This window comes from Lichenostomus cassidix, chromosome 1Aa (genome assembly GCF_008360975.1).
Source record: "Lichenostomus cassidix isolate B80296 chromosome 1Aa, HeHo_3.0, whole genome shotgun sequence".
NCBI lineage: Eukaryota > Metazoa > Chordata > Aves > Passeriformes > Meliphagidae > Lichenostomus > Lichenostomus cassidix.
The window spans coordinates 21,470,246-21,496,281 of record NC_139480.1 but is presented as its reverse complement, the minus strand read 5'-3'; the positions used below and the strand labels follow the sequence as shown (position 1 = coordinate 21,496,281).

At 36.1% G+C, this 26,036-nt stretch overlaps 1 protein-coding gene across 7 annotated transcripts in view; it reads right to left on the bottom strand.

Annotated features, from left to right (window-relative positions):
- Positions 1-26,036, bottom strand: part of CADPS2 (calcium dependent secretion activator 2) — a 285,481-nt gene that overhangs the window by 118,280 nt on the left and 141,165 nt on the right. For all 7 annotated transcript variants that reach the window (XM_085042221.1, XM_085042198.1, XM_085042176.1 and 4 more), the window contains exon 8: positions 20,160-20,299. In XM_085042221.1, coding sequence (XP_084898347.1) covers positions 20,160-20,299 — 140 coding nt within the window. The remainder of the gene's footprint in view (positions 1-20,159; positions 20,300-26,036) is intronic.

Below are 26,036 nucleotides of genomic sequence, written 5' to 3'. Positions count from 1 at the left end.
AAAAAAATTCTTTCTAGTTGTGCTACTACACAGCCATCCAGAATCAAAAGCATTAGAGTACAATTTACGCAGCAGTGGTAAAAATGCGGTTACTTTCTTGGAACTCATACACAATCTTTGAAATAGCAGTCTCTCCCCACATTGCAGAAATAAAAAGCTTCTTATTGGGAACTGTATTATTTTCTTCTGGATTAAAATTTTGACACTTCATGCTCTCAAACATTGGAAAACTCAATACTAATCTAGCAGACTTCACATAACACTGGATCCAATGAATACCACTTTTTTTTCCATCCAACATACAACAGCAGGAAAACACAATGCTGTCTGTATATCAGTGGTGTGGACTGTCTCCATCGTGTCTCGAGCACATCTAAGGAATGTAGGAACAGTGCCAGACATTAATTTCCACTCTCACACAGCAGTGCAACTGTTATGTTAAGGCTTGTTTCCACAAACTCAAATTAGTTACATTTCATTGTGCAGTTTAGGCATTCCTGGACAGGCTGCGAAAGAGAAATTTAATTGCATTGAATGTTTGCATATGCAAAGAGTCATACCTGGCTCAGAAAGTCCTTTGTCCGCAGATGGGTAGAGTCTGAAAGAACACTCTCATAAACTTTCCCTGTCATCTGCTGCTGGCCACAGTGGAAGACAAGTTAGATGAACATTTGGCCCACGACAGTAAGGTTAATCTAATATTCTGATACAGCCAGTCTGCCTCAAAAAACCTACCAGTGCAGAATGACAACCGTAGGTGATCCTTTCACCAAAATCTAGATTCGAGAAAATACTTTTACACTTCTGGCCAGCTTTTGATGATAATACAAGGGTAAAAACAAGGAAGAAAGCTTTCACAGTATGACCCAGACAATCAGTTCTCTGAGAATATCTATTTTTAAAAACTTCCCTATACAGAGTACATGTAGAATTTTAAGGATGCCAGAGAAACAAAAAGACTTCTGGCTCCATGCCACTTTGGTTCTTTTGAAGAAACTTCTGAAAAAGAACATAGAAGTGGCCACTCAAATGCATATTCAGGCCTGTGCCTGGTTCTCAACAGGACATGGAGGGAAGCATGCAGTTATACATCCCCATAGATTTCTCATATGCTATTACTGTCCCTAGAAGTTTCTCTATCTAGAAATGTTGTCTCTTTGTCTATAAGTTTTTAATGGATTTTTGCTTCAATTAATTTCAATAATGGTTTTCTCAACCATTTAAAACTTTTAAAATCTACACCCAGTAGCACAGTTCCACATCTCAACTACTTGTGCCTGAAAGCCACTCTTATGGTTCACACTGAAACTGGCACCCACTAGTATTATTCAGCAACTGTCTAGTGGCACTGGAAGAGAGAGCTTTCAGTGTGCTGTAATTTGTATTAGAACCATTAATGTGATTGGATGTTTATCCTTGGAAATGCAACAGAGAAGTGAGCAATCTAAAACTGAATTCTGCAGGACTTATTCTAGAAAACAACAGAAATGCATCACTGAAAAATATACCTCCTTTGAGAAAGTTCCTTATGTATTTTTTCACAGTATTCAGGATTTTTGAAGTGGATTACTCTAATTAGGACAAAAATTCCTGGGATGGTTTTTTTTGGGTGGTGGTTAGGGGGAAAAAATGCTATGCAAGAAAGATATAAGCCTATAACAACAGCACGGATTTCCTCTTTGTCAGAAGTTCTTTATCATAACAAATATATAGAAAATAACAAATTCAAATGCTGTTCCTCCACCCAAGTTACTAAACTAGAATGGATTTGCAATTGGAGCTGTAGGGGTTTAGCAATGCAGAATTTACTACCTGTGAGGGAGCATCAGAGCCATCTACTGGGGTCAATCCATTCCTGCTGCACAGGCTTGTCTGACAAGTAACTGTCTCCCCAAAATTGCAATAGCACAGCGATATTCCCATGTAAAATTGCTGTTAAATAAATTTTTTTTAAAAAATCCATAAAATCTAAGAGAAAATAGAATCTGTAGCAATGATGAATTGGATGCGAGGGAAGGTTTGAGAAGCTTCTCCTTGCTTAAAGTTTTAGAAATACTTCTTTTAAAAATGGCATTCATTTGTAAGTAACACAAAGGAATAAAATTTATTCTATGGGTATTTGGGTGATAAATTTAAATGTAACAAAAATTATAATTAATATTTTTAGCATTACTTATTAATTGTTGTTCAAATCTGAGATCAAGATTTTTCAATCTCTTTCCCCAAAAAGAACTTTACGTGTGTGTGTGTATATATATATATATATATATTTAGAAACATCTATAGAAGGACTCATTTCCTGCTATAACTCAGTCAGGCATTAACAGACAGAGCAGTTGCTGTGTCCTGTAAACACATCAGAATAGCCACCTCCACTCTCCAAATATTTGATTTGCCACAATACTATAACAATTCATTGGAATTTGCAGAGCTAAATTTTCAACTAGGTTTTAATAACTCCTACACTAAATATTTCAAAACCTTCTTCCAAAATAGATTGTGTATATACAGAGAAAAACTTCTCATTTATAGTTACTAAGAATCTGCACTTCAACACTTCTAAAACTGACATGCAGTTCCTTTACCTGTATTGGCCGGGAAAACATACTTTTTTTTTTTCAATTATAAATGCTTTCACAAGACAATATAAACAATCAAAGTGAGATTAATTTAGCTGCATTATAATCATATTGCCATCTTCTCCCTTAATTTAACCATGCTGCCCTCCTGTGGATGTCAGGACATGTATAATGCCACGGCCCAGACTAAGAAAAATCTGGTTCAAATTGATCCCTGTTACCTGTTTGTGGCAGAATTGAAGAGGAAAGAAAATGCCACTGTGTGATCAGAAAAAAGTTAAATTTAACTTCAGGGCAAAGACTGTGAAAGTTATATTTCAAATAGTTTTAACATGAGTATTTTAAATTAGTAGAATTTCTTGTTATTCCACAAATCATGGATCTGTGGGAGCACAGAGTCATACACATTATTAATACATTTATTCTCAAATTAGGGGGAGAACATCCATTGCATAATGATGAGTTACTTCATCAGTTGAAGTACCAACACAGTTGAACACATATATTATAAAGATTATCCAATAACTCAAAAAGCATAGAAATAATTTCCAAAAGTATCAGCATCTGGTAAACCAAAAGAAGCTAATTAGTTAAACTGTAGTCTTTTTTGGCTGGTACAGAGATACCACACACATCCTGAGAAATTATTGAGTCAAAAATATGTTTCACCTTTAAAGAAAAATATAAGAGATGGCTTGGAACAGAAGAATCTAAAATTAGGGGGTGGTCTATAATCACTTGTTTAAAGAAATTATCTCATGCAGAAAAAATTCGTTTTTGATCAATTACATTTACATCAAGTCTCTTATAAAATGTGTTAATTATCAACTGGAAATTAATATTATGCACTAAAATGTTTATATAACTTGAGCTCATCTATATTCAAGAGTTGTCAGATTTGTTAAATTACTGGTTTAAAACAGAACAGTGCAGAACAGATCCCTAAATCACTGAAGTACAACAGCTGGAGTGACACAGCACTGCTAGTTTTTCTTCCAGACTAAATTTGTAAATGCTGACATACTGTGCCTAAAGTCTTGATGAGAAAGAATGCTTCAAAATACTTCGCTCTCTGAAGAAAAACTGAAGTTTTTAAAAGCTACAAAATGTAGTGTTATTTTCTGATGCTAAAATATAATATTAGGAAGTAAACACTTTTTCTTTAGAATCTCCTTTTTCTTTAACTCAGAAAATGAAAAGTTAAATGCTAAATTTTAAATCAAGCTGCTCTGTCAAAATATTTTATATATTGTTGAAAAGACTGTGAAATAAATAAAAGTCTCAGGAATGTGAAAAAATGTAAGAAATTCTTTTGGACCAGACTAGATAAGACATTTAGTTTATTCATATGCCATTTTGTGCCAATTAGCAAAGTTGCTGACATGCCATATCAATAAAAAACAAATGACCTAAGTAGTGGGACTAATTAAATGAAGTAAGATAATTAAAATCTTCTCAATATCTAATAAAAAATTATGGCTGAAAGTGTTCTATAATGTTGCCTTTTTATTTTCCCATTATCTGCTTCTCTGATGAGTTTTAATCAGTGTATCTATATGCATAAAACATAGTGCCCAGATGTTAATGTGTTGATGGCAAGAATCAGGTGTTCAATTAAAATATATTGTGTGCAAAAAAAAAAAAAAACAACCAAGCTTTCCATTAAGGAGAATACATACAGCTCAATTAAAAATGAACGTAACATTTGTGATTAAGTTGAACACCCACATTCCATAATGACAATAAAATTTTACATGACATGATTACTTTATTAACTTAATCATAAAATTCCAATCTAAGGATCACAGTTATTTTCTGTTTGAAAATGGATTCATTTTGCAAAAAATACAAAAAAAATGGTAAAATACAAACAAATGGCAAAGCTGCATTTACAGAAATCGTTGGTTTCACTCCTCTGATTCTTTTTTTTATTTTCATCAGTAGTGAATGAAAAATAAAAGGTAATTGTAACATCTGTACAATTTTTAGAGATCTTAGCCTAGCAAGTGTTCTCAGCTACTGGCAATATTTGTAACACTTAATATCTGTTCTATTTGTGTTGCTTGCATAACTTCACTTTCATTTGGATGTAATGAATACACAGAATGTGTTTCTAAATGGCTTGACTGAAAGATCTGCAAAATGATATCCTGTGCCCAGCCTCTTGCCTTTAATTTAAAAAGTATCATTCTGCACTCTTAAATCTTTAGACCCTTGCTTCAGATCTTATCTTGCCCTTCAAAACTAAGGCTTTAAACCAGATGAAAAAGGCTAGAGAGCTATAAACATTCAGTTTTAGAAAAGAGAATTGCTGTCAGCTATCTAGCTGTGAGGGGAGCACATTTTTAGGCACACTTCACACCAGCACTACTACAAACTGAGCCAAGTTTCTAACTCTCTTCTAATTGGTCTGTGACATGGTGCATTCTACTTAAGACTTTGAACTTAAAATGATCTCAAAATTTAAATCAGAAGTTAAAATCACAAATGTAGGAAGCCATGATAAAAATAGAAACTTCTAAGCCATTGATTTATTGAGCAAGGGTAACCAGCTGTGTATTTAGGATTAGATACACTTCTCTCATCAGAACCATACAAATCATCATCTTTGAAAAAAACTAGGAAGAAAAGCAGATGACAGTTTTGGGCTAGCAATCTTCTAACATTATCAGAGGAGCTCTTCATGTGGTACGGAAAGTGAAGCTGGTCTGATTCCGATGGAGAGTTAGCAGTGGAACTCAAACCTAGCCCTACCAGAACACTGCCCCTGCCAGTCTGTCCCCAGGTTACTCCATACAAACAGCAGCATGAAAGGTAATCTTAGAGGTCTTTGCTGTCTGTTGCTCCAAAGACAAACCATGCACAGGATTTAAGATACATGTGCAGGAATTAACATAGATGCATTTTTCTTGAGACCCCACCCAGGGCACTGCATCCAGCCCTGGGGCTGTCAACATAAGGACACAGAGCCGCTGGATCGAGTCCAGAGGAGGGTCACAAAGATGCTCAGAGGGATGGAGCACCTCTCCTGCATAGAAAGGCTGAGAGAGTTGGGGTTGTTCAGCCTAGAGAAAAAAGGCTCTGAGGAGACCTTAGAGCAGCTTTCCAGAACCTAAAGGGAACCTACAAGAAATCTGGAGAGAGACCTGTTGCAAGGGCATGTAGTGACAGGACAAGGGAAAATGGCTTTAAGCTAAAGGAGAGTAGTTTTAGATTAGATAGTGTGGTAAGATAGGAAAAGGCTGTGGGCAGCCTAAACCTAAATAAGTTACAGCTGAGCCCCTAAACAAGCGAGGTAAACACCTTTGTTAGACAATGAAGCAGAGAATGCAGAGGTGTAGGACTAATTAGAAAAGGCACCTGTGAATAGTTTACTGACCAATGGTAATATAATAAGGAACATCTGTTATGCATGTGCAGAAAGAGTATAAAAAGGGGCACCGGGGATAATAAATTGCTGATGCTTAAGACCATCTTGTATGCCAGTGTTTGAGTCCACTGTCAAGATAGTAAGAAGAAATTCTTTCCTGTGGGTGTGGTAAGACACTGAAACAGGTTGCCCAGAGATGTTGTGGATGCCCCATCCCTGAAGTGTTCAAGGCCAGGTTAGATGGGGCTTTGAGCAACATCGCTGAACAGGCACAAAGTTAATTTAAAATGGGGTTAAATTAAAACAGGTTTGTGACAGTAATTATGCAAAAAGACTATCTGTAGTGCAGGATAAGCTCTTCTTTACAGTTTTTAATTAAATAAAAAGACGGAGTGAGCTAATAGTGCAGAACTCTGTATGAAAGCATCACTACACTGATCACATTGCAGAAACTGCCAGCCTACCAAGGTGATGCCTATTGGGGATGAGACATGCTCAAGCCTCCTGAAAAACCAGTACAGTACAACACAATTGTGTTGGCATTTAAGAGGACATGGACTATTTAAAGGGCGCTAGTTATGACAAATACACAGTTTGAGCAAAATAAGAGTAGCGCAGGATGATGGGGCTCTGTTATTATGTCAAAATTAAATGTAATACTTTAATAATTAAAATTATACTACTGTGCAGAAAAAACAAAACAGCAAACCACTTAATTGAATTTATAAAAAGTTACCTCTGCCTTTACATCCAGTATAGTGTTAGAATTATTTTTGCCCATAAAAAATAGTGCATTATGAATTGAAATCCACCCTCAGACCCACCACAGCACAACTGACCCTACAGTTTCTGAGGCAGCATTCCGACACACAGGGAGGATTAGACTGATTACATACTTTTTGAAATTAATTTTGCTGCCACACATACCTTTGATTTTGTAAAGGCTTATATTCCAAAAGACAAAAATTAGGTAAATTTTACCTTACTACAAGTAACAGATGGGCAGCATAAGAGACAGAAGGACACAAGGGGTAGGTGGCATGCCCCCATCCTTGCAGTTAATAGTACTGGCACTCTCGGTATAGAAATAATGCCAGGCCAGGCCTGACCATATGCACTGTCAATGTACATCAGGTGTAAATAATTCTCTCTTAAATTTGATGTCACAGATTAGTGTATGGCATCAAGAAACAACTCAGATCATCTGATGAGAAAGCCTAATAACTGCATCTTTCACCTGCATGATAAGCGTGCTAGGCTTAATTGTGGCAGAGTAAAGCAATGTAAACAAAACATTTAAATGATGTTTAGTCCTGCAGTCTAGGAAAATAAGAATACTGCTCAGGTGACTATGTACAGCATAATGTTATGAATATCATAATCAGTTACATCTTCATTACGAAAGATTGTGCGTGTAGGAGAAGTTTCTAGACAACTTTCAAAAGAAACTTAGATGGCAAAAAGTTAAAAATTTTAATCTGAAATAAGTAAAAATACAATACAAAATAATATATAGATTCTTCATTTATAATTATGGAATAGGTTATGGAGCAGGAATACTTGTGTGCAATTTCATTTTAATGGTACTGTCAGCATATTTCAGATGCATTTACAGAGCAGCAAATACATGCAAAACTAAACATCAGATTTTGCTCTGAATGATACTTCTCCAAAGCTATGGGAACTGTGTAACAACAGAACAAAGAAATTTCAGCAGAAGCCAACCTTAACTTTCCAGTCAGATCAGAGTCTCCTCAATTATACTGTAGAGTTACTGTGAAGTTCTTAGTACCCTGAACTTATTACTGCAAATTTTAGAACACTTCTGATGTGATAAATTCCTTCATCATTTATTGTATAAAAAATAAGCAACCTACTCTATGCTTTCATTTTAGTAAGACAAATGATGCATAGTCAAAAAAAAATGTCCTGCCTATATTTCACCTCATGTCCATGAAATCACTCAGATCATGATCCTCCCTGTGAGAACCTAATAAGGCACGCATTTTGCGACAGAATGACAACATTTAATCTTTTAATACAACCTTCAGTCCACATAGCACTGACTGGTCAGCCCATCTAGTCTACTTATTTGGTAGGAAAACCACATGCCAATGAAACTTAAAACCCCCCAGTTACAAATCACAGTATTTTCTCAATTGATCCCCTACAATTTAATGAACTTAAGCTCTGTTTTCAGTAAAATATTAGTGCATCATTTCACCTTCTAAGTTACCACTAGCTTTGCTATTTTTAATGAAAATAGAGAAAAAAAATTTTTTTCACATTGATAACTTTCCAAAGTTCTGATTTGAACATTTCCAGTAACAGGGAAGACTGTTTAGATTGTATTTTTAAAAAATCCAGTAAAGAAAATATTTACAAGCACAAATGTAAGATTTTACACGACAACACGTAAAATTCTGTCAGTATTTGTACTTTCAGGACTTTCAGGATTGAAGCCTTACTTGAACCTTTGACATGGGCAGAAGATGTTGCTCAGTTTGGCCCAATCACTTTCAGGTACTTCAATCAAGTACCTAAAGAAAAAAAGATTTATCTACATAGGTAAATTAGTCTGAGTAAATAGTGTCCTTTTGAAGAAAATACCTTCATTGCCGCGAAGTGGCAGCACTTTGTTCAAACTGCAGAATTGATCCAGACCAGGTGAACTAGACTACTCTTGCATTAAATGAAACAAGCTGTGGTGCTCAGCTAGTGGACCTCACTTATTCCAACCACTAAGGTCCTGTAAATCTAGGACAACTCAGGACAGAGACTGAACTAAATCCCCAGAAATGCATATGAGGCGATTACCAGGTCCTCAGCAATCACTGAGTCTCTGTACACATCTGTTTAGGCACACTTCACACTTGACTGCCTTTGTAGTCAAGAAGACACATCCCAAACAGAGTTCAGGTCTTCCAGATCACCATCTCTTTGTACCATAATTTTGGTAGCCATCAGTGGCTAGAAATCCTTCATAGGTGCCTCAGACAAGTCCAGTTTACTGCTCTTTGAACAATTCTTTCTTTAATTCTTCTCTCTCCATGGTAGGATTATCACATGCAATCAGCCTTCTTGGTACAGGGGTTAATCTCATCCCACTGCTGCAACAAGTGGCTGCTGCTAGAAGGTATGCAGTTGACGAGGTTCTCTCAGCAGTGATGCTGCATTCAAACTTGCCCAAGTGGAGAAGACATGAATTAGGTGTCAGCCACATAAACTATGACGACAAGTCTTAAATGATGCTGCAGCACAGCTCATCACCATCTTTATGGCCTGGAAATGATCTCTTCTCTAATGAGATGAACTGAGAATTGCTGCCAAAGGTATTTTCACTTATTTTTTTCCTTACACATGCACCAAGGACCAGGTAGTTGAGATGGGAAGAGCTCTAAAGTTAAGAATTGCAGACTAAAAATTGATAGCATAGACTAGAAAAGTCTACCTAGCTGTTCCATGGGCCACTGAGATGTTCAGTCATAGGTTCTGAGATATTACATGATAGGAAGAAAAATAATTGGCATTTACATATGAATGCAAGGCACCATTAAGGTAAACCATAAGAGATAATCCATGCCAAAAGAATAAGAGTTTGGGACACAGTGAGACTGTTAACAACTGCATTAAAGAAGGCTGAGAAGAGAACAAGGTGCAAAACCTAGTATGCAGAACTAGAATGACTAGCTCACTCCAATTACTTATTTTGTGAGGACTTTAGAAAAGATGAACCAAAGAGGGATTTGACACACATGCAGTACTGATTATAGGGATTTTCTATACCTAATCAATTATGCATACTCCATCCCAGTGAAGGCAAGAAGAAGGCAAGTGTTGCTACAGTCGTGATCTAAAGACAACACATATACAACTGAACCTGCATCACCCTGCTCATCATAGAGCTGAAGAAAATCCATCTTAACATTTCAGAAGCATGGTGCTTGAAAGTGAAATATAAGAAAAAGAAATGCCCTACATAAATAGTTGTAATGGTTTTTTAATGTGAAAGTAGAATCACAATTTAAATATAATTTGCATATTAATAAAAATATTCTTAAATCTATACCTAGTTCTTTTACTTCATTTTTTTAAAAGTTGTGAGCAAAAGCAAACCCAAATTTTTCACAAGAAATGAAATATTTTAACTTTTACTATCAACCTTGCCTAATCCATAGATCTTTTTCCCATGAAGTCTGTTACGATTAAGCTAAGTGAGTTTGGATCTAAATTTACATCTCAGCTTTTACAAATATTTCAGATTAATTACTATGCAATAAATGAAGAATGACACCTTAATTAGTAATGCTTCTCTTGGCAATTAGGATTCTCTTGGCTTCTTTTAGCAATTAAAGTGGCAGTGGCATATCATTAAGTTCTTCAAAGATTCCCTGTGCCTCCTCAGAAGCAATTACTGTGGGAAGCACTGAAAATCAGGCTCATAGCTATAATCTGTTCTCTAAGTATCTAGCAGCAGGATAAACACTTTTGCTTCTTCCTCCCATAGTAATTTTGCATTAACGCATTATCATTATCCAATCAATCATTAATGTAATTTTAATGTGTCATTTCTCATGAAGTTCAATTTCATTTTTAAAAAGTAACTGATTATTTTAAATTGATTTTGCAAGTGTGTAATAGTAAAATCATTTAAATGAAGACAGTTATCACATTTGCACTTTTCTGCATGGCAAGATGCTAACATTCATTTAGCGCAATGAAATACCAGCATTAGGCACAAACCAGCATAACAGAAAATACTCATGTGAGACACTTTGGTATAATAGTAGTAACACCTTCGTTTACCACTAAAAGTGCTGCTTATGACGTACGTAGGAAATTTTGACCTTAATATGTACAAGTGCATATTCCCTTATGAATGTAAAAATGAGGATAGGTTTGTCAGTATTTAGCAAGATAAGATAGTTACAGCTACATGAATGACATTTTTGACCCTCTGACTAAATAAACAGAAAGTATACACCATTTCTATTGGAACCAACTTAAAATAGTTTATTAATTATGGGCCAAAATTTGACCAATATTTGTGCAGAAATATAAATTGATTGTTTTAGTTTTTTAATTTTCTGTTACTTTCTCAGTAGTCTCATTCCACATGTCAGAAGTTGTTGAAATGCTTGGGGTTACTCTGTGCTGGGATTCATGAGTTTTATCTTGCAGAAAGGGACACTGACACACTTGTCTTCAGGGTCTAGGATCATCAGAGTCAGCAACTCTCTGAGATTTGCTCTTGAAAAGAAAGATATTCTCCTCCTTCATAAGTTTGATTAAAAAGCTCTTGTGGTTTCAAAGGAATCACGTGAACCTCATGCAGCTAACTTACAGATCAGCAATGCCAGTTTTTCCAGTACAAGGTGTTCAGCAATGACTACATTTAATGAAGTATTCTGAAGTTTGCAGCCAGGATGCTTTCCATAGCAGTTTGTGACATATTCTTCTTCAGGATTTTTCACTGAGTAGAGAAAATACGCTCTACACATACAGATGCTGAATACTAGATGACACTTTGGCACACCTTGATATAAACCTGATCATATTTTTGTACCAACCCTCCTCTTTTCTTCAACAGTCCATGTGTTTGAAATTCAAACAAATCCTATTTTATCAGCCATACCACATATTTCCCATGAGTGGTAAAGACCTGGCATTAATACAGTTTGCTTCAGCACTGCAGAACTACCTACAGGTACCATGCTTGTCTTGATCAAACCTGAGATTGTCATGCTAGGTCAAGACTGAACATGAATTGCGAAATAAAGCTTTGTAGCTCACAGCTCTTTTGTCTTTGAAGTCAAATAAACTCAGCTGAAACTTTGCTACTTCTTTATGCCTTCCTGTCAGAAATTACAATGAAATCTTTCACCCGGTGTCTCAAAGGTATATGGCAAGCAAATACAAGGTAACATTGTCCATGCAATGAGTTTGAACATGATCCAACTCTAATTCAAAAGTGTTGTGAACATGTCAGTGATCCCAACAGTTCTGTGGTGCAGGCACTGGCATCACTGTGTCAATTTTTGGGGTTTGTGTTGGGTTTTGGACAAATATTATGTCTCTCTTTCTCTGCTGCCAAGTCCCATGACCTCTTCAATTAGAATAAAAAGAAGTCTCCAACTCACTTTTGCTTCATAAATAAGTTTCTTTATGAGAAAATTCCCTTTAGAGATACATGGTTTTGTTCATCTTCCATATTCCAGCCATCCCCACTAGCTTATAAGGTGCTCTTTGGAAAAGGGCTCATCTGTGTGGGTAGATGAGAATGAGGTTTTTTGGACAATTTGGGCACTACACAGAGCCCAGCTACATGGAGCAAAAACACTGTTGCATCCCATTTGCTAGTAACAGGACAGACAAGAAAAACTGTGCACAGTGTAAAATCATAGTGAGAGGGAGTCACTAAGTTTTACTGAGAGCCAGCTGAGATAAATACACACAATTCGTGTGATAGGATCATCTTGCAGCAGACTGCTGCATCCCACAGTGTTTCAACACATTGTAGCAAGATTTCACAAGGCAACAAATGTGACAGACAGGAATGAGGAGTATTTTTGTTGTTTGGTTAGTGAATCAGGAACAAATATTTACTTTGTGGTAGGCATCCCTTTCCCACACATGAGGGAGACTGGAGGAGGATGATCTTTTCAAAGGGGTCATTTCAAAAGGCACAAACATAGACTAAAAACTTCCCATTTGTATATGGATTGCTGGTCATCTCAAAAAACTGGAAGGCCTGATGCTGGTAGTGGGCAATCTTTCAGGGATTTTTAGAAAGATTTACCTTCTAAATTTATTTGAGACTAATTAGGAGTAATTTTAATAGAAATTATAAAGAATACTAATGACTGTTCTTAGGATACGAACTTTTTTTTTAACAAAACCACAGATATTGAAAATACAAATGAAGCATGTCTGCTGCCAAATAGAACACGATGTATGTGTTAGAAGACAACAGAAATCCTAAACTGTCACCAGTGCACACACAAAATCCTCACAAGAATTAATTTAAGTGATATTTATTTCATATAAAATATTTATTTACTTTCATAAGATTTGAATAAAGATTAATTTAGTGATCTGCATACCTATATAAATAGAAACTATCTATAAACTTCAATATAGAAAGAAAACCAAAAAGGGGAGAACTTAGCTCTTTGAGGCAGTAGCTGAAGTCATTGCTCTGCTACCTTTTTTTTATGAAGAAATGCAATAGCAGCAAATAGGAAGCTAGATGGTGCTACTATGCTGACTTTATGGTTACAACCAACTAGGCAGCACACAAACTTGTAAAGACAAATCCAATATTATAAAGGCATCCAGAAGAGTTTACATGTGTAGATGAAGAAATGCAATAATTAGGTAAGTACTTGAGTATTTTAACATTTGCTTCAGGAAGTTATGCTATTAGATAAGAAATGTAAAAGAGCAACAGGAATCTCAAATAACTTGCTCTTGCTTTTGAAAGAGAAAAACGTTAAGGAGAAACATATTTTCAGTAACTGTTGAAAAATAATATACAAAGTTTTATCTGGTAGAAAGTAGTACTAATTGAAAAAGTCTACGCTTCATATTACCATATAATAACAAGCATTAATAAGGATTTTCTAAGATGTTGTAAACATTGTAGATATTATTGTAGGTTTCTAACACTTTCCTTAACTTTGAGGCAATTCTACACCTATTCATTTAAGAAAATTAAACTTGGAGTTTTAGCTTTGCCAAAAATTTGTTTATATTTTATGTTTTTGCGTTTGGTAAAACAAATTTTTTAGAATTATTATGACATTGTGTGTTTTGATCAGAGACTAAGGACTGAAACATTTCAAATTACGAAGGCTTATCTGTGACAAGGAGCTTGCAGTGCTTGCTAAGAGAAGCGTGGTTGTATTCCTGACACTTTATCTGTACCAGTAGCCCAGAATTGCAATAGAGTAATTTTCAGGGTAGTCTGCTTACATATTTTTCTGAAATATTGATAGTGGGAGCAGATCTCATCTTGAGATCAAACGCAGATTACACATCTTGAGGTAATGTTAGTTCTGTTTCTCATCCTGCTCTTCTTTGCCAGGTGACCATGGACAAATAGCCCATAAGAGCTGGCAGCACCCTCATTCTGGCTGAGTTCAGTGCCCCTGTGGCTCTTCTCAGCTGAGTTACGAGCTCAGTAGCAGCAGTGACTGCGGTTTATCCAGGTAACAGACACACACGACAGCCCTACCACTGAGAAGACAGCACACCCCAGTGCTGACCTCAGCTTTCTCACCAGATTGCTCATGACCTTGGGTGATCTCTGCTCATTCCTGTGATTCATTTCACTCAGACACAAACTGGACTATATTCATTTTCCTCTCTAAGGATGGGTGACAATTGTCATAAAAATGAGAGGAGAAAATTACTTATCCTCTAGTTCTGCTTCTTAGAAGACAGTTGATCAGGGCATTTGTCTCACATATTACATTTAGTTCTGAAACTACAGCAGCAGGAGGAGAAAGGTGATTCTTCAGTCACATTCAGGAACCAGTAGCTATATTTACTGTTTATAAATGCTCTCCTAAGAATACTTCAGCCAATTTCAAGTGCAAAAGAGAAAAAAATGTAAAATGTTGGCAAATTAATGGTGATCTTTACAGTCTCAAAATAAAATAATGAAAAAATATATAGCAAAACCCAAAACATCAACAAGTTTTGAGAGAAAAATGATTTGATACAGATTTCTTACTATTATGGAGACTATGAGTTTAAAGAAGTCACCAAAATACTTTCTTAATAGATGAGAGACAGAGAGTTTAAGAAATGAAAGATATATAATTTCTATATGCAACATGTCATAGCAGAAAGAACATAAAAGAATGAATTTTGTGCTTCAAATCTTGGCAAAAGTTCAGGACAAGAGGTAGGATGAAATGTTTTACTATGAAACTCAAACCCAAATAATACCACTTTGTAATATTGTCCTGTTCAGGCTGTTCAATTTGTAAGGATTTAATTTTACTTTATTATTATTTATTATTATTATTTACCATTTATAAATTATCATTTATTTATATAAATAAACAATATTTTATATTGATATAAATTATATACTAATATAACATTATAATTATTATTATATATAATATATAAGTAGAAATAAGTTTTTTTAAATTATTATTTAATTATTAGAGCATTACTAATCCTTTTAAAGCAAGCTTTAAAAACAAATCTCAGTATTCCTTTCTTATTTCTAGATTGGAAGCAATAGAAGAGTATCCTTTAGTAACCACTAGGCTATGCTAAGATACAACTAAACAGACACATAATCTACTTTTTAAAATAATGCATGATTTAAATGCACGCAGATGTGCAAAGGCATATCAAAAAACCCCCATGCATTAGAGAAGGTACTTGGAGTAACCCACATATCTTGACTCAATTAACCTGTCCTGCTCGGGTTTTCAGCCCTAATATAATTAAGAGTTAAGGAGAGCCAATTGAGCCTTCCTGAAGGAAACAGTACCTCCTTAACACTGCTATTCTAACTCAACAGAAAGAAACAGGTTTCAGCATTTTATTGAGAATGTTTTTTGCCCAAATTTTACTCCTTTCCTCTAACGATTTGTTTTAGATTCAAGATTGCAACTGAAAAAAATAATAGAAATGTTAAAAAATCTCCCTTTTTATGGATGTTTGCTTTACTAAATAAAGGAGATTTAAAAATATCTTATATGTGCTCTGCATTTTAGATAAGGGAAAGGTTACCACATTCTATGAGAAGACAAACACATTACAAATTATGAGAAAGGAATCTGAAATATCATGAATAGTCAATAACAGGAACTGTTCTACAAATCCCCATTAATGAGCAATATTTACCTTGTCACTACCCAGACTAGATGTGTATGCTTTGCCTTGTAATGTACTGACAGGATTCAAATACAAAAGGATGGTTATATGTCATTCAAGTTAATTCCTACTTTGACACCCTTTCAGGCAAAAATAAAACCAAAATTGTAAAATAAGTAATATGATTATGTTTACTGTAAGATATATATGGGTATTCCATTTTTTAAGCATGTAACAAAATGCTCTGAAAAAACTTAATTGTTTTCTTGATCAAGTTTTTTTAGAAATTATATTAGTGGAGTAACACTAGATTAACTGTATGAATATGTCAACATAAACTTCTTTTCTGAAGAAGTACAAATTAACTGCAATTGAGATCCACAGAAGTGTTGAGTCATAAAGATTTTTATTTCTTGCTCTTAGAAAGGTTACAATTCATAATTAAAAATCCCAAGTTTATAATTTAATTTAAAATACAATTTTTGGTCATGACTGTGGAAATCAAAGAGAGAACATGATTTGAAGGTGCTGCAGTCCAGAACACCATTTATGACTAAAGACAAGACAGTGCAATTTGTAGAATTGAATATTCTTGAAGCATAAATGCAAGACAAGTTCTGAAGTCTTCCAGCACATCCCCTATGCCAGCAAGTAAAGTCAGTCCTAAAAAGGAGAAACTTTTCTGGAGAGATAAAATTGAAAACCCTCCATTAGAGTGGGCCTTTGAGTTTTGCCAACCCTGCAGAACCTGAAATATTTGGGCATGGTTCCCATATCGAAAAAAACTGTCTCTAATTGTAATTAGATAGAGCATTAATCGAATAAAATTCATCTTTCTGCAATTTGCCATAGGATAAAATTTGAATTCAACTTGGAATAAATTTTGAGACTCTCATCTGAAAAACATTATGTAATGCCAACAGATTGCCTTCTTTTCCTACGAGAGACACAAGAATCTTCTACGTTAGTTTGTTAATTCAGATTGACACACAGAAATCATAAGTTGTCTAGTTCAAACATTGGTGAAGAATAAAGCAAGAGATGCTTCTGAACAATAAAATGAAGAATTAGAACTTAGCTGGGTTGTACACACTAACTACTCTAGAAGTCTGTTATAAAGGTTGTAAAATTCAACTTGTTGGCATGATGAAATTCCAGCAGAAAGGATGATCACATTCTGTCACATTCTTTTATTTCCCCCCCTTTGGTAAATTCTATGACACAGTATTTGAATATATGACCACATTCTAATAACAAAACAAAACAAAATAAAATGGACAAAAATCTTCCAGTCATTTTTACTATTCAGGATAGCAGCAGCTGCCTTTGAGCTCTTCAGCACTTTATTTTTATCCTATGCCCTCCTTCATTATGTTTTATGCAAACACTGCTTTTATAGAGAGAATTGAGTTCTTTGCATTTCCACATTGTGCAGGTTTTCCAGGGAATTGCAGAGCCTGCCCTGCAGAACACAAACTTTTGGCTGAGTGAAGTCACAATGCCTCCACTTCCTCAACTCCTCCGGAGTGTGGGAACCTTTTCTACCAGATGCTTCCCAAGAAGTACCTTCACATGTGTATAATCCTGGGAGGTGGTACAATTGCCCCTTCACAGCGGGACAACTGAAATACTAGAGATTTTAGGCTTCAGATATTAATTTTTAGAATATTTGGACTTGAACAGCACCAGGTATATTTACAGCCCCATTTCCACTGACTTCAGCTAATGGCTTTGGGTATTGAGCACCTTTATGAAATTAGATTCCAGTTTATCAAACTGGACACAGGAAAAAAGTAGCATTCTATCATTCTATCAGTTACTGTAGGTGGAAACATTTCAGTCTCCTACAGGGAAGTCCTTCCGTGCAGCACAAAGGGGGATAGTTTCTTCCAGGCATCCCTCAACTATTTTAACTGCAAAATATTCCTTTGTCTTTCTGATGATGCTGCTCATCACCCATCACATGTTTCCAGTCTCTTCCCAAATGCAGATTTCCCTGGTAACACAGTATCTATCAGTTCATAACCAGAGTAGCTTTAACATGTGTGTGGAAGCAGGTGGGAACCCCACTTGAAAAAACAGAAAATGACTACTTAATACTTTTACTCACCCAAGAAGTCAAGAAAAGGTTGCAGAGAGTGCCTGGATGATGGTTCTTCATAACATTAATAGTTCCTGACAGTACACACTGACAATTCGACTAGTGGGTGTTCTTTTCCCTCCAAACAAATACCCTTTTCCTTCCTCTCACTGCAGCTCCAGTGGTTCATATACTACTTCATCAATCTCTTCAATGGTTATTGAAGGAATTATTGAGTTTTTATTTAATTTCACATATATTTATGGTGGAGAAGTCCATACATCTCTTCCATGATACACTAACTTTTCTAAACAAGTGTGTAGGTAATGATAATTATAGCTAACACTTATAAAGAAAGGGAAATTATGACCTTGAGCATTTTTGGTGAGAAGAAATACAATATTTACTTGGAGAATAGGGACAGCAGTGACCCTGAAGCAAACAACTGTGCCAGGAGATAAGTATTCAAGATCAGTCTGAGGAAATAACCATCAGCAGAAGATGAAAGAGATAATGATTGCACTAAATTAATGACAACAATATTTGACTGGGTTCTTTAATGGTCAGACAAGACTACTGATACAAACCAGTGTGGAAAACTGAATGGGGGGAGTGGTTAAGAAGACCCTCTTAAGTCCCCAGAAGAACAGTTCCTTGCTAAGACAGCCTCTGGGGGAACACAGGAGTATGAGAGGAAATATTGGAGCCTTCTCCTTGTTGCTGGATCCAGTTGCATGTTATACTCTAACTGGGGCTGCAGAGAGCATGACCCCAGCATTATCAGTGATGTGATCAGATATGGGAACTTCTCCTAGTCATTGCTCAGGATAGGTGCATAGCAGCACAACACCCCTGATGTGTGTGGGGTGAAGTCTGCAACTGAACCAGGTCATGTACAGATGAATCTGCTGCACATCATTCTTTGCTGACATGGTTCAAGCCAGCCTGCCTCCATGGCTGCCTTTTGCCAAGCCTGCTGAAGAGGGCAGGCAGCACCATGCCTCCCTGCATCCTGCACCACTGCAACAGGCTGAACACCTTCCAGCAGCGGGAAACAGAATCCATGCTAGTGGGCTAGATCTAGACAAAGATATGTCACCATCACCAAACTATTTCAGAGGTGTTTGGTGAGTGCAAACGAATGGAGCAGGAGGTGGGATTCACAGGAGAGCATCATGCTTTAGTACAAACACTTGTCTCTCCTCTCCAGCTCCTCTCTGCTCCAGCTTATTCATGTCAGCTGAGTCTTCCTGCTCTCTCCTGCTACATTATCCCATTTTTCTTATGTATTTGCAGCCCTACTTTGAAGTTTTCTCATCTCAATTCCACTCTCCAAGCACAGTAGCTCCAGTTCCCCCACTGACTGCACGACTGGTTTCCTTCTCTCTTCTCAGCTCTCGGTCACCAGCCACAGGTCTCCATCCTGCAAATCTCATTGTTACAGTCCTAATCACTTGTGTCTAAGCTTCCCAAAACCAAAATGTGAAGAGATTGATACCTGGGAAATTTGAGCCCAACTAATTAACACTTTGATAAAACTTGAGTAAGTTCAGTTTTTTTTTTAAAGAAAGTATCATATACAGGAAATTTGGGCAATTACTACCAGTATGCAATGAGCAGAACAAACAAGAGGAGACTAAAAAGAAATCTAAATAGCATGGACACTACATGAATTCTTTGTGATTGCTTTATAACAAGAGATACAGCCTTGCTTACTGTCAGCAACACTACCTGTTTTTGCAGCTGGGCTGAGGAATAGTGGTGGCAGTCGATTAAAGGAGCTGTCTTTATGAATAATCTATTCCACACAGTTTTGGTGTTAGACAGCAAAACATCCTTAAACTGGCATTCATACATAAATTTCTTTCAAGAGAAGGACCATGAAGCAGACAGAAAAGAAGGGAAGACTATGTGGCAAGTACCACTCAATTCAGGTATTAATTAATCCTATTTTAATGGAAAAATGTGTTTCCCCTAAATAGTTTTTTAAACAGTGCTATAAACTGTAACATTCAAAACCAGTATCTAATTGAGACTGTACTCTTAGTTCTGCATTTCAGACTTAGCTCGTCATCTGTCTTCAAACTTTACTAAACATCTGAAATGAATGTTATTCCTCACTAGTCCAAACTTTATGTATAAAATGAAGATGTAACACAATACCATACTATGGTAATGTTTTAGACATTTATAGTGTTTTGCCAACTTTACAGTTTTAGATACTCTGTTAAATCACAGGCACAGTGAGACAAAATAATAAAATACAGAGAGCCAGAAAAGGGACACTTACCCACAGTGCTTCATGTGAGGTGGTTTATCCATTCTCACTGCCAGTTTAATTTTCAAGTCACTGTCCTGGCTGTTTTTGGGAACTATCATTTTATGTAGATCAGGCGACTTTGGGCTATTGGATGTTGGATATAACACTACCTGCAAGTCATGAAAAGAAAAACTTCAGCAAGATGATAAAAAACCCCTTGGTAGTCTTTAATGGAGACATCTAAGCAGTGAAAATTCTTGTTGCATCTCCTCCAATAGGAAAGATGACTGAAAAAGATTTCATAAATCTAATAAATCAGCTGACTCAATCTTATTGTAAAAGACAAATTTCAAAAATTAACTCTTTCCTTCTCTTACAAATGGAATTTTCCTATTATGAGTTAGTAAAATTTCCACCTGTTAATACAGTCTGAATTAACAGTTTGGGTTTTTTTTTTTAAAGGAACAGTTGGCATTTCAAAATGGGCATGTAAAATTGAACAGGAACCTAAACTTTTACATTATCTAGTACCCTGCTGGAAACACCCTTTTGAAGCAATTTGCTGCAGCATTATGCAATGGATCAGCCCTCCAGTACTGACATTGTTTGAGAGAAGATAACTAAAATATACGTCATTACTGTCTCCAATTTTTGATCAACAGAATAAATAAAAGTCAATTTTAGTAAGAAACCAGAGAAATTGTAGATGAATTCCAAAGCATCTTTGCTGCAAATGGAATATAATAAATGTAAGAAACTATGTCCAATTCACACATGATATGTCACAAACCTTTAGATTAATCTACAGTGATAGAAAAAGAATGCATTGAATTTTAAATTTTTAATTTTTAAAACATTTATATAAATTTCTTGAAGGCTTTACTAACCATTAATTTTAGATTAGAGTTAGTCACCAGCTGTTAAATATTTATTTACCATGCAAAAGGTTTACCCATTTAAGCCAGTATAATTAAAAATTACCACTCCATCAAACCCTTACCCACAGTGATATGTTCAGCAATTAAATGAGGCTGAAACATAATTTCCTTCCATTCTTATTATAAGAACTACTTTTGAATCAATTTAGACTCTAAAGTATTCTAAACATACTACTTGGGAGACTTTCACAACATTCAGTGAGTTCTGAATTATGATTATCATGAATTACCATTATAATTTCAAAAGTAACAGCACACTAAAAAAGCAACATTCTCCACATCTCTTATTTCTTGAAAAATAAAATTAATAATTATGTTAACCACCAAGTTAATCTTCTTAACATAGTACTTGTGCCTCATGTCTAAAACACCATATATATCCTCTGTGTTATTATGAAGGTTAAATCAAGGATTTGAGCAAAACTGTCCAAGCAAGTATAAATCTAGCAGATGCTATTAAGCCAAAAATATTACAATGGTGTCATTCAGATCTAATCATCTGAAAGGTGGCATAAGTGGAAGGCCTTTAGCTTCTCATCTCAGTATTTTGCAGAAGCACATTCCTGCATCCCGTTAATATCAGGAGCTCCAGTCAAGCAGAGAAATATGATGCATCACTCCTAATCAAATATGTAACCCTTGTAAAACCAGTGGAAGAAATAACCTGTCAGATCTATTGAGTACATTCAGTATCTTTTAAAGAGATAGCAGAAGAATCAATATATTCTGATTTTAGCAAGCCAGAAGGTTTGCACAGAAACCACTATTTATAACACAGCTTATTCCTTCTTTCTTATTTTCATTCTGAGTAAAAAACATTCCTTAAAAAAACATTTTAAAACATTATGAGCATGGAAACCTTTGTGTCCTGATGTATCAAACAGAAAATTATTTTTAGTTTGTTTATCCCTTTAACTGCAAGATTATGTAAACAGAATTATTACACATTCCTTGCATTTAATCACTTGACATTCACATAGGACTGTAGGTGATGCTAAAAATTTTTCCTTTTCTACAGCCTGCCATTCCTGTTGTCCTGTAACAGCTTATGACAGCTCATGTGACATCTTACTCCTGTCAACTTCCTGAGTTTTTCGAATGCTGATGAAAACTAAAGCAGACAAGAATGTAATTAATTTATACATGCAGTACAGACAATTGCTTTTCTGAATTTTTAAGGAAGTATTATGGAGCTTCAATTTCAAAGCTCTCACAAGAAATAAGTATCTGTCAGACTATTTAAGTAAGCACAGTATTGGCTTTGTATTACACTTTGCCATGCCTTGCAGCTTTAAACAATGAGAGCTTGAAAGAACTTTGCAGTCAAACTTTCTGTTACACACAAACACATGGACACAAATGCACACAAAGCATTTGACAGGCACTAATTATCTTTGCAATAACCTTCATTCTAATATTGCCCTTCAGGACAATGGTAACCACTGTGCACCACCATACCATCAGGTGGCACAAGCTGTAAGCTCCCACAAAATCACTGAAACCAAAACACTTGGCAACCTCTCCTTGTTAAGAAAAGTTAAAAATTGATGAAATTTCTATTAAAAGCATTCCCTGCACTGTGGAACTCTGCAATACGAGGTCATTGCCATTGTCCATGGAGACAATTTCTAAGGTTATTCTGTCTCAGATTTCCTTTCAGTACTGCCTAAGGGATTTTAATCTTCTGGTTGTCTTATAATCTACTTTAAAAAAATTAAATGGTATCAACTCGCATGTCTTCCCTGGCAGATATAACAGTCACCTAGAGGATACCCTCACTGTGCCTAAAACTTTTAAAAATTTCATAAAATACCTACTACATCATATATTGCTGAACTTTTATTTTATTTTGATTTATTTTATTGTTCATATATCTGTGGTTATCACCACAGTAGGTTATTGGGCAGCAGTACAGAGAATTATGAGTTGTTAGTATTGGGCTTTGTTTACTGTAATTATACTAACAGGTAATCTACATTAAAAATTAAAATGAATCATTAATTACCAGAATGCTACACAGCAAAATAGCTGCTGTGCATTGCATTGCTTCAACTCATTTAAGGCAAATTAATAATATCAGAACAGTGTGGGTTAAGATAATCCAGTAAATTCAATCATCTCATAATCATTAAAAAAATACTTGACCACGTGTTCCAATTATATGTAGAATTACATTTCCCCACTGTAACTGAAGAAATGTCAAATTCACTTTATACCCCTCCTCATTTGGATGTAAAATAAACAGAAATCTTAAATATTATAGAGCAACACTTGTAGGCATTTGTGCAAAGTGATGTTCTCAAAATGCTGTTTCTTAGTTGTGAATGACTGAAAATGTTTCTCTCCTGGGCTTAAAAGATGACACGTTGAAAGACAATGAAGCTAATATCATTTAATAACTTAACTAACCATCATTTTTGTGATTCCATTGTGTATTGAGGTTCCCAGCTTAATCACAAGAGAAGTTAATTTAAGTACACCTGAGCCAAACAGTCAAGATAAGCAACTATTAATTCTATTTTTGGCCCATTGATCATATCTTCTCTTATAGGTATGAAAGAAAAGTTGAGCTGTCCAAAGTACTCTGTAAGCTTAAATAAACCAAACTGGGGGTAATCTTGCTTTCTCAGAGAAGACAACTGAGCACAAGGTTCAGAGCCAAAAGTGCTGTGCAGAAATATCTCCTTTTGGTCCTCCTATGTTTAGATAAAGCTCTCAAGCTAACCATTCCTGGCTGCAGTTGTCCTGTTGTCAAAAGACTATGCAGCCTTCAAAAGGGACTAATGAAGGCAAGAAGCAAGCAGACTGGCAAGCTGTAAGCACACTCGAGAAAAATCAAGAATCAAGATATTCTCCACTTTTTCCCTCCATCTGACACTTGTGGCTGAGCTCAGTTTCAGCCAACTTGTGTCCTCACATTCTGGGTGCTCCCCCTCCCCTACTTCCACCAAATTCCATGATATTCAAAAGCTGAACCCAAGCGATGTTTCTACCCACTCTTTTGACCCAAGTATTTGAGATGAGATAGAATTTGCAAGTTGGGATGGTCAAAGACACACTTTGAGATCTCAGATCCTGGGCAGCAGACCTTGGTAATCATGGTAATTCTGAGCTTACTGTGCTGAGTTCTGGCTCACTGTCACAAGTGAAAAAGATGAAAGTGAAGAATTTCTGCATCTTAATGCCCTGGCTGAAGAGGCAGGTGATGTTTAGCATGCTATTACAGAAAATCATTGTCTCATCTTCAGTACAGACAATACCACACAACCTTAAAAAAAAAAAGGAAGATGCAGCCTGTCCACAGTCTCCTCTCCATAACACAGCCTGGGTCATCTTCAAAAAGCAAACCAAACCTCAGCCTAGCCCCATCACCAGGGAGGTCCCTAATGCGTGGGGCTGCCCTGGTGACTCCCAATCCTGCCCTGTGCCCTGGCACCACAGGGAGTTGCTCCTGCTTCTGGCATCCAGCTTCCTATCCTTTCTTCAAACTCAATGGCCTACAACAGGAAAGCTAGAAAATTTTATGAGACAAAAGTTCTTTCTCATTCCTGATATGCTCTTTCAGAATACAAATGGTGCTACAAAAACTTGTTTTTTGCTGCTGACCAAAAGTGTATTTTCTTTTTTATCTTATTCCATACATAGGATGAAAAAATTTCACCTCGTATTTTAAGGTCTGGACAAGTTACAAACAGTTGAGAACTGAATATACATCATGTGGCCTTAATCATAAGCAGCTTTGTGAGGTCTGTTCAGAATAAACAACACACTCCTAGTCATGCAACGAACTCCACAATGAATTGGAGAAACCAAGCTCTCTAAGTCCCATGCTCTAGCAGAGACACTTCTAACTCAATTTGTGATTACTTAAAGCTATGAAAAACAGGCAGTGCCTGACACATAAGATCACACAATCCCTCAACTGAATTTGTTAAAACTTTCATCATGTAACAGGACTAATTAATACAATATAAGGATTTTCTTTCATGTTTTAAAATGCAGTGATTTGAAAAGATGCCAGTGCAAGCAGAGGACAAGCAAATTTAAGGTATGAAACAAGTACCCATTATCAGGCACATGCAAATTTATGCTGCTGGTCATCCTCTGAACAAATATCATAGTTAAATATGATCTGTTTCACTGATTTGAAAATAGTTATAGACCAAGAATTTTTGAAGCTGGTTTGGGATATGAAATAGATGACTACAGAAACCCTTTAATGTTATGTTGCTTGTGTTACTCTGGCCCCAGCCTCACTTATGGGGCACCTGATTTTCATAGAAATGTCTACTGGCTCCTCTCAAGATGCCTTCTTCTCTAACTTGAAAGTTTGGAGTTGTTCTGTGTTATGTCAGCCCCTTGCCCAAAGGCTGGCTAATGTCAGAATGCCAGAAGCTGCTGGCAGTGTGACATGCAGGTCCCTAGACTGCTCCAGCAGCAGCCTGCCAAGCACAGCACTGCACTCACTTTTTCTGAGCATTAGGTCATGATGTTCCATGCCAGGCGGATGCAAAGAAAGAAGCTCAAGAAGAGGTTCAAAATTGGAGGTAGAAAGAGCAAATGGAGATGCTTCTCTTGAGAGTAATTTCCTTAGAAAGTTATCACCTTGGCAACCCCTAAAGAATGGGTTAATAAGAGCTCGATCACCAAGGGAGTTTATGATTTTTCTATGCAAACTTCATCATCTCACCTATTGAGGGATCTCTTGCTTTTTGGCTATGATTGCATTACAGCTGAAACACTGAGACAAAGCATCGGGTAACAGGTGGTTAAAAAGAAACAAAAAACAGAAAAATTGAATAGGCACATGGTGAGAGAGCTATCTAGAATACTGCTGACGAAAAAGAACTGGGAAGACTTCACAATTTATACAATCAACCTCTGTTGATGGTGCTGGCTGAACACTTAGCCTGGTAGGTCTTTGCAACTGATAAAAGTAGTCTTTGAGTCCTTCCCAAAGAGCCTCTCC